Raw genomic sequence first — 9,674 nt, forward strand, 5'->3', positions numbered from 1 at the left:
AAAAAAAAGCAGAGCTCTACCTTATAGCTCATTAGTGAGGAAACTCTTCTGCGTGTGAAAAGAACCACAATCATTATGAAACTCTTGATATCTATGTGTCCTATCTAGAGAGACATCTTCATGTCACAAATACAATGCAGAGGTTAACAGTCAACTTTAATTGTCCTGGTGGAGCGGGATCAGGACCGGCACTTTGGGACAGCACACGTCAGGGTCTGCGTTGTCTTGCCTGGCTGTAGGGGTGATTTCGGGCCCGACGCTGTGAACGGGAGTGGTCTCGCATCTGCATGGGCCCAGGGCAGCTGGGCCTGCTGGTCTCAGGGGCCACGGAGTTGTAGGATGTCCCCAGTGTCACCTGGTTTGGGGTGATGGCACCGCTGATCTTCAAGGTCACACTGGAGGCTGTAAGAGGACATAAGGAGGAGGTCAAGGTCACAGCCCCCCAGGCCCAGAGTAGGACAGGCCAGAGCTAGGACCCCAGCACTCATGGAGCAGAGAGGCTCTGCCAAGCCCACCCTGGGCACCCACCCAGGGGGCACTTGGGTGCTTTGCCTTTTACCAGTGCCCAGGTCAGCACAGCAATCACACTCCCAGCTGGTTGAGCTTTTTCTCAGGTGGGAGCAGCCTCTGTGGGTGCCCTCAGCAGCACAGGAGCAGCACAGGAGCAGTTGCCAAAGCCTGAGGAAGCAAAAGGTTGGTGGCTCTGTGGACAAAGTGACTGCAGCATGGGATTGTCTGGCAGAGCTCCTATTCTCAGTCCTTCTGCTTTGAGCCTTTGGTGAGACAGAGTTGCCATGTAGAGCCCTGGGGTGCAGCTTTGGCAACTTACCCCTCTTCCTCCACCTGTTCCCTGCCTCCTGGACAAAGGCACTCCCTAGCATCACAGCACCTGTGCCTCTCATATAGTTCTTGATAGGCACCATAATCTTCCCATGATGGTCCTCTTTTGGTGAAGAAAATGAAAATTGATGAGCCCCTGCTGCTCCAGCATGAGGCAGATACAGAGCGTCCCTGCTCCTCCCCCGCTATCCTGTTTCCAAGTCCTCAGTCAAACTGAAGCCCAGACTCAGGGGACAGGGGAGGTCCAGGACTGCTGTGACAATCCCTGGCACAGCACAGTAATTGTACCCTCCTGACTTGTGAGATAGGAAGAAAAAAACCCAACCTCCTGGGGATTTGAATTCCCATGGTGAGCATTTCCATTGAAAAATTATACTGATTTTGACAGTGTAGGCAGCAGAAGCCATAGTAGCCAGCATGGATAGCCTGTTTCTGGATGCAGTCCCTGTGGAACCAGGCATGCTTGCATGCTGGGCACACCATGGTTCTGTAGGACTTTCTGTCTTCCACCAGGTCCAGGCAGATGAGGCATGTGGTGTTCTTCTCTGGAGCCACCTCCACTGCCTGCTCTGGCCGGTGCTCCCAGCAGAAGGACCTGGGGGAAAGAGGAAAGGGTTGGGTGAGATGAGAAGTGCTGAGTCCTTCCCAGGTGATGGGGAGCAGGAAGAGGAGGTGTGAAAGAGACCCAGACCCAGGGCTCTGGCTCTGCCTGTGACTGACTGCTAGGAAGCATCACTACAGGTTCCTTTCTTTTTTTGGCTGATGCTGGAGGGAAGGGGACCGAATACTATGAGCCTCACCTGTGAGGGTCAGCCCTTACCTGTAGAGTCCAAAGAACTGGGTCACACATTCACCCTCCTCAGCGCAGGGGAGATGGAAGCTGCGGTCACAGCCCATCTCGCAGCAGGTGATGGTGGCCCCACTCTCACCACAGACAAAGCAATGCTGGAAAGAGTACAGCAGCACCCATTATCAGCAGCCTCAGGGCCTCCACAGCCAGTCCCACACCTCCACACAGGGCGCAAGATGTGGCCATTGCTGGGTCACACCGTGCAGATCTGCCTGACAGAGGAGGGCTCTTGTGCTGGAGCCTCTGTGAAGGTGCTGGGAACAAGACTTCTGTCCAGAGCTGGTTGGAGAGCCAATATTTTATAAACATGAGACAATATTCTATAAACATCTGAGAGAAGTCTTTTGGTCTCATGTCCTCACCAGGAGAAGATTATGGAGCAGATCATCCTGAGTGCCATAATGCAGCACGTGCAGAACAAGTGGGTAATCAGGCCCAGTCAGCATGAATTCATGAAAAGCAGTTCCTGCTTCTAAAACCTAATTTCCTTCTATGACAAGGTGACCCATTTAGTGAATGAGGGAAAAATTATGGATGTTGTTTACTGGAGTTCAGTAAAGCTTTCAACACTCTTTCTTACAGCATTTTCCTAGAGAAACTGGCTACATATGGCCTAGACCAGTGTACTCTTTGCTGGGTAAAAAACTGGCTGGATGGTTGGGCTCCAAGGGTTGTGGTGAACTGAGTTAAATACAGCTGGAGGCCCATCAAGATTGGTGTTACCCAGGGCTCAGTGTTGGGGCCAGGTCTGTTTAGTATCTTTATCAATGATCTGGACAATGCAGTCGAGTGGACCCTCAGTAAGTTTGCAGATGATACTAAGTTGGGAGGGAATGTTGATCTGCTGGAGGGTAGGAAGGCTCTGTAGAGGAACCTGGACAGGTTGGATCAATGGGCTGAGGCCAGGTGTATGAGGTTCAACAAGGCTAAGTGCCAGGTCCTGCACTTGGGTCACAACAACCCCACACAATGATACAGGCTTGGGAAACTGGCTGGAAAGCTGCCAAGAGGAAAAGGATCTATGGGTGTTGATTGACAGATGGCTGAATATGAGCTAGCGTATGCCCAGGTAGCCTAGAAGGCCATCCTGGCATTTATCAGAAATAGTGTGGCCAGCAGGACTAGGGAAGAGACTATCCCCCCCTGTACTCAGCACTAGTGAGGCTGCACATCAAGTACTGTGTTCAGTTCTGGGCTCCTCACTTTAAGAAAAACATCAAGGTGCTGGAGTGAGTACAGAGAAGAGTAACATAGCTGGTGAAGGGTCTGGAGATAAAATCTTATGAGAAGTGTTTAAGGAACCAAGGTCATTCAGTCTAGAGAAAAGAAGGCTGAGGGGAGAGCTTATTGTTCTCTACAACTACCTGAAAGGAAGCTGCAGTGAGGTGGGGGATGGTCTCTTCTCCCAAGTAACACGCAATAGGAAACGATGACCTCAAGGTGTTACAGGGAAGGTTTAGATTAGGTATTAGAAGATAGTTCTTCACTGAAAGGGATATTAAATGCTGGAATACGCTGCCCAGGGAGATGGCTGAATGACCATCCCTGGAGGTGTTTAAAATACATGTAGTTGCAGGGCTTACAAATATGGTATAACACTCAACTCCGTAGAGCTAGGTTAACGCTTGGACTTGACAGTCTTAAAGGTCTTTTCCAACTAGAGTGATTATGTGATTCTGTGGCTGGGATTTCTTTCCTGGGGTCTGGGCTAAGTTCCCACAAACCTCTCCTGGCACAAATCTCCCTGTTCTTGTCAGGTCCTTACCTTCTGTGCTGCCTGTTTGATTGCATATCTAATATCCTCAAGGCAAACTCCATCGTTATGCCATTGCTGAAAAATCCCATTGCCAAAATACTGCAGAAGAGAAAAAACAACAGGTTGATGATGACAGCATGTCAGGGATTGCCTGTCAGAAAGCTGCAGGTAGCCCTAGGGTAACTCACCAGGCAAAAGGAGTGTGCACAGATCCCGCCATTCTGCAGTTTGGGCCCACAGATGTCTGGGTCAGCCCCTGCCCGGTGACACAGCATGCATTCTGGAGAGGAGAGAGCAAATGCCACCAGAAATGAGAGGCTCTGTGGGCCTGGGGGAAGACTACCCTAGGGATTGTCCTCTATCCCTGCCCAGCTGGCTGAGGGATTGGGCTGGAGGCCTTGGAGAAGAGGGACCATTGCAGACATAGGGGTCCCGGCAGGTGCCCCTTGCCCAGTCTGGGCCCTGCTTGCTGACAAAAAGAACGGGCCCTGCCCCAGGGTGTTTGGGGCACTTTGGCCTTCCCCTCCACTGCTCTCAGCCCCATGCTGAATGCCCCCACAGCCTCTCTGCTAGGCTGTGGGAAGAACACTTTGGTCTCACCTTGCTCCATGCTAGCAGACATGGTGCACGTCACTCGTGAACACTGGGAGAGTCTCCATTGCAGCAGTGCTGGAGTGTCTCCACTGGTGACCCTGAGGGAGAAGTGGCATGTGGGTTTGCTTGTAGCTCCAGCCCAGAACCCCGAGATGTGAAGTTCCCCTGCTCCCTCAGCAGCCCCTGTCCCTCCCCTGCGCTCTCCTCACCTCACCACATCACTTTGACATGGGCCTGAGCCCACTGTCCCTTTGTTTGTGGCTTGGCTCTCTGTGTCTCAATGGCCACTATGAAATCAGCACCCATGCGCCCCTGGCATGGGCAGGGACCTCAACCATCTGCTACCCATAGTGACACAGCCACCACCTCATAGGGGTGGGTGTGAAGGAAAGAGATGGGGCCCTGAACCCTTGGCACCCACATAATCCACACAGGGGTGGATGCTCCTGCAGCAAGTGCCGAGTCAAATGCCAGGTCTCCCCAGGGCAGCTGTCAAGGGTGACACTGCTTGCTGAAAGCTGCTGCAGGGCTCCAGCCCTGACCCGGGGCAACCTCTGCTCCTGCCTCAGCATGGGGAGCACTGCCCACATGGCAGGAAGGTGATCTTTCCTCTCTGTGCTGCACCTGGAAGGCAGCATCAGCAGGACTGCCTCCAGTTCTGGGCTCCCCAGTCCAGGGGACAGAAGTGACCTTCAAGCCTAACCTGAGCTCTCACATCCCATCCACTCAGATGTTGGTCAGTGGTTGGTGCCTTCTTCAGCTCCTACTTCTAGAAAGTGTCCCCAGCCACCTTCCAATCCAAACTTTGATGCTTAGGTTTTCCTTCTCACCAGGCTTTCTGCAATGCCATTCTGCCTTCTGATGCTATGGCATTAATGAGCTCCATTAGCTGGATGCTGACAGAGGTGAATGCTGCCAGAGAACATGCTCCCCAGCTCCCAGTGTGGCTTTGCATGACCACAGTTCTTTGACCAGCTCTGTTTGACCTCCATTGCTCAAGCCAGTGCCTCAGAGCTCTCAACACATTCCCTCTGAAGAGCTCTAACTGTTGTGGCCATGTCTCCACCTCATGCCTTCCCAGTCACAGCAGTCAAGAACAGAAGGACAGAGTGCTGCCTCAAAGGTCTCTTTTAGACTCTTCTTTCCTTCCTCATTGTCTCCGTGTCAGCTGAAAAGCCCGTAAGGTCTCCCAGATTCCCTTGCCTTCCTCAGAGAGGACAGCTGCTCCCTACTTTAGTAAATCAATGCACTTTTCTTGAGATGTTCAAGTGTAAGGCAGCTGACAGGCACAGGGTTGGCTGGTGCTCTCTTCAGCCAATAAAGTGGGGATATCAATAAAAAAATGAAGAAATTATGCTGATGATGAATAGAGTGATCCAAAATCAAAGAGATGCCATACAGACTGTCTAGCTGGAACTGAATATAGTTGTCTGTCTATATCCAAATGACCTGCTGAGGTTTTGACAAGAGCCTTCTCAAGGTGAAATATATTGTATGATGATAACTTGACTGTCCAGCTGATATCATTCAGAGCAATAACCCTTTCTCTAATAGGATATGGAAGGATAAAAAATATGTTTGTGCTGATTATATTTGATTTAGAGTCACAGAATAAGGATACAAATGGTATGACTTATTATTCATGCAATATCCTATGTGGACATAACATTTAATAGGCCATCAAATAAAGGTTGTTTTTTATAGAACTTGTTAATCACAAATATCCAGAACTTCAGAAATTCTTAATTTCAACAGGAATGATACATTTAAACTCCTCTGAACATCTGGTCTTAAATTAATGTGGGATGATGTTTAGTTCATATTTAAGTAGAGTACCCATTAATTTGAAAATATAAAACCAAAAGTGTTAACAGAATGCAAAGGTGACCTCCTGTTATTCTATTAACTCATCAGTAGTGTGACCTGTTTTTAAGGGCATGATAATTACACCTTATAACTGAAAAAATATATTTAAAATGAACTTGTCCTCCAAATTTACAAAGTTCTGTTTAGGCAGGTTGAACCACCTTCAGAAAATCTCTGTCTCTTTGCATCGACTTTGCAGAAAACCTAGGATGATGAAGCTCCCCCCTGGGTTAAATAGAGTGGCATTAATCAGGTGGGATAAACTGGGGTCTGAAGACATCAGCTATCTTTGAAACTCTCCAGGGATCTTGATTCAGCTGCAGGAACTTAAATAGTTTATTCCAAAACCTAATAGCATGTCCCTTCAAAAATACAGGGGTTTTTTATCTAAAGTATTTCCATCTGTTTTTCTTCATACCAATTTAATATTGAGGGTTGAACAAAGACTCTTGGAGATAATGCAAACAGTCCTGAAGGTACTAGGTTCAAGCCTATCAATTAATTTCACAGGTTCCAATTTAACAGGCAGAAGCATTATTAGCACCACCATGAACAAATTATTACAATCAAATCCTTAGGATCAATGGATTTGGATTCAAATACAATCACAGTTATTATCCCCAGGATATGATTCAGGGTCCAGTTTAAGGAAAACAGCTGAATGTCAAGGAGAATCCCTTCCTGAATTTTTTAACTTTAACATTCATTTAAATGTATTTTTATGCCAATGTAGATGAAAATAAGTTGTCCTTGCCAACACGGACTGCCCCAGGTAGACCATTCACACTGCAACGATGACACATATCAAGCAGACAAGACTGATTGGAAACTTTTCAAAAGTGGCCTGACATAACTTGCCAGAAAGGCAGAGGGGAATTAGGGGGAAATTAAGACTGCACCACCTAGAAACCCCCCTCTGATTTGCTTAAAATTGAGTCTTGGGACTGCATTCAGCTGAAGACTGACATTATTTCAGTGAAATGTAAAGTCAGATAGCACAGAATCAGGGCAATGGAGAGCTCTGAAGATAGGATCAAAATTTTAACTGTCCTTTACCTTTGAGAAGCACTGGAAGGTGCTGAAAAAAAAAATAGATTAAAAAATAATATGACCTAGAAATATTAGAGTGCAAATAAAAATTCTACTAAAATAGCAGATATTGTATGACAAGCATCAAGAAAATCCATGTGCTTTATCACAAACTGCCAACAGAAAATATTTTGAATAAGATCTTAATATAGTACTGTATAATTTAGTTTTGTACATTGGTATGATCCTGAAAAACCGTGTCAAGACAACACACAGTTCTGCATTCTCAAGCTCACACACCAAGTTATCTCAGTCCTTTCTATATAGTATTTTGCAGAGCCTGGGAGGTTAGAAACTGTCCTTTTACAGCACAAAGGCTTAGGTGTTACTGATATTTTTCTCTAAAGGACAATTTTAAGGAAAATGTGAATGAACAACACAACCCATGCTGCTAACAAAATGTAAACTCTAAAGAACTGCTAAATATCTTGTGCTATTTAGCATAAATCTTGAGCACAGTAGCAGAGAGCCCAAGTTTGTATTCTGCCTTAGAAATATAATCAGTGATATGCCCACCAGATGCTGAAATCCAGGAGAAAGTTAAAGACTCTCCAATGTTATTTCTCAACAATTTGTTAAAGGATTTTTCAGATTTCTAGTGCTGACTTGAAATATTTTACAGCCTTGGTTTCTCTCCAAATTGTGTCTCTTAATCACAACAAACTGTCATACACTGTCAGTCTCCACCAGTGGAAATGATAATGAACAGCTTCACTTTACAAAAACACAGCTAACTGATTTCAGATTGATGAGGATGGCAAACAATTTTGCCCCAGCCTTTGATGAGCATATTTGTGCAGCTTGGAAATTCCATCCCAGAAAAGTAAATGTGCTCTTGGCAGTTGGAAGACAGATTGCACCAGGGCTCTCTTCTAGTAAAACTGAACTAATCAGTGAGCAGGTGTCTGATCTGCAGCCCTTCATGCACTGTTCTCTAAACTCTGGGCTTTCATTAAGGCTGCAGTCTCTAATGACAACTTCCACATACAGTGGTAGACTCCTGAACAAACTGTATCTTGGGAACATGGTCTTACACATGCCACAATTCCTTTTCCAAAATCCCAAATGTGACATGTGTCTTTACACTTTGATACTGCAAGGGTTTTACTTTCCTTACTTTATTACTTCTGGAATGTAAATACATGGCTCAAACAGTGTTCAAACAAATAGACTGCTTATAGGGTATAGTCCCCTTGTTAGCATGTATTCAGGAAATCCCTGCATTGTACCCATTCAGTCCCTGGTGAAGAGGGAGCATGTGAAAGTAGACATCCAAATTACCACTCCTGCAGCAACTCAAAGTGTGCTACTCTTCTGTACAAAGGCAAAATACTGTTTCCTGCTTGGAGAGTAGCTTACTGGCTAGACATTCTCTCTGCTTGGGCAACAGCTTCTTCCCCTACCAGCAACGCAACAGGAGCTGGAATTGGAGCAGCTGAGGGAATTGGGGTTGTTCAGTCTGGAGAAAAGGAGGCTGAGGAGTGACCTTATTACTCTACAACTACCCAAAAGGAAGCTGTAGCGAGGTGGGGATTGGCCTGTTCTCCCATGTAACAAGCAATAGGACAAGAGGAAATGGCATCAATTTGTGCCAGGGGAGGTTTAGATTAGATACTAGAAGATAATTCTTCACTGAAAGCATTATCAAACACTGGAACAGGCTGCCCAGGGAGGTGGTGGAGTCACCATCCCTGAAGGTATTTAAAATACCAATATAAATACCCCAAAGAGTTGCAAATCCATTATGGCTAGCTATGTAGCAGACTATAGCCATACAGCTGTTTTGAACATAAAGATATAGCTGAACCAGAAAGAGCTGACAAGATCTTGATCATGTGGAATACAGTAGACCATACTGGAGAGGTGAAGCACCAGGAAAGGATGCAAGGCCAAGATGCCTACCTGTACACTGCTTCTATCTGCCCTCCATTTAATTCTGCTGTGAACAAAATCCTGGATTATTAAGAACTTTCTATGGAGTCAAAGTATTTGTCATCTTAAACATTCATAGCAGGATAATACATCTGCTACACTCTGTTTTCCAGCAGATTTTTGCAACTTATTTACAGAATTCTAAATACTTAAGTAATGACAGCTTTCTGTACTATACAATGGATAGCAAGTTGCCAATTACATTTTGTCTGTAAAATCTGACTGTTACAAATATGCTTTCTTCATTGAAAGAGAACCTAGGTTCTTGCTCATTTGCCCACACTATGGTATAATGCTACAGAAAACTCAAGCTGCTTTATTTCCAAAGGTATATTTGAAGAAAAAGAATTATATACTTTGCACTTTTTTCATCATCTGAAGGAGAGGAAAATTAAGCTTCATATGGGGATTGATAATTTAAGAGCATTTAAATTAGTCCCAAACAAGTTACTATACAAAACTTACAGAGCAGTTACAGTAGCAGTAACTGCAGAAAACTGAAGGCTTAATTTGAAATTAAGCCTAACTATAAATTTGTAACTAAGTACAGTGGGTGTCACTAAAAATTCAGCATTCAGCACAGGGGAAGGTGGTGTAACACCTATGAGCAGTGTGAAAGTTACCACAGCTATGAGCATGCCTGGAGCAGCAAATGATGCTCAGGATGGTAAGTAACGGAGAGAGTTATCACCACCCTGCTAAATGGTCACAGATTGCAGATATTTATAGCTAATGAAACTATCAATG

At 45.7% G+C, this 9,674-nt stretch overlaps 1 protein-coding gene across 1 annotated transcript; it reads right to left on the bottom strand.

The window, feature by feature from the left end:
- Window positions 1-208: 208 nt before the first annotated feature.
- On the bottom strand, window positions 209-4,346 carry LOC127386011 (PHD finger protein 7-like). Its single transcript, XM_051622395.1, has 9 exons — window positions 4,255-4,346; window positions 4,047-4,138; window positions 3,635-3,726; window positions 3,456-3,545; window positions 1,661-1,785; window positions 1,166-1,435; window positions 830-943; window positions 560-678; window positions 209-402 (listed from the first exon to the last, which is right to left on the bottom strand). The coding sequence occupies exons 1-9, from the start codon at window positions 4,344-4,346 to the stop codon at window positions 209-211; spliced, it is 1,188 nt and encodes a 395-aa protein (XP_051478355.1).
- Window positions 4,347-9,674: the final 5,328 nt, after the last annotated feature.

This window comes from Apus apus, chromosome 1 (genome assembly GCF_020740795.1).
Source record: "Apus apus isolate bApuApu2 chromosome 1, bApuApu2.pri.cur, whole genome shotgun sequence".
NCBI lineage: Eukaryota > Metazoa > Chordata > Aves > Apodiformes > Apodidae > Apus > Apus apus.

Coding starts and splice junctions, on each gene's coding strand:
- LOC127386011 (XM_051622395.1), bottom strand. CDS start 4,346: ATGGGTGCTGATTTCATAGTGGCCATTGAGACACAGAGAGCCAAGCCA. Junction 3,727..4,046: donor GTCTGCTAGCATGGAGCAAG/GTGAGACCAAAG, acceptor TCTCCTCTCCAG/AATGCATGCTGTGTCACCGG. Junction 1,786..3,455: donor TCAAACAGGCAGCACAGAAG/GTAAGGACCTGA, acceptor TACTCTTTCCAG/CATTGCTTTGTCTGTGGTGA.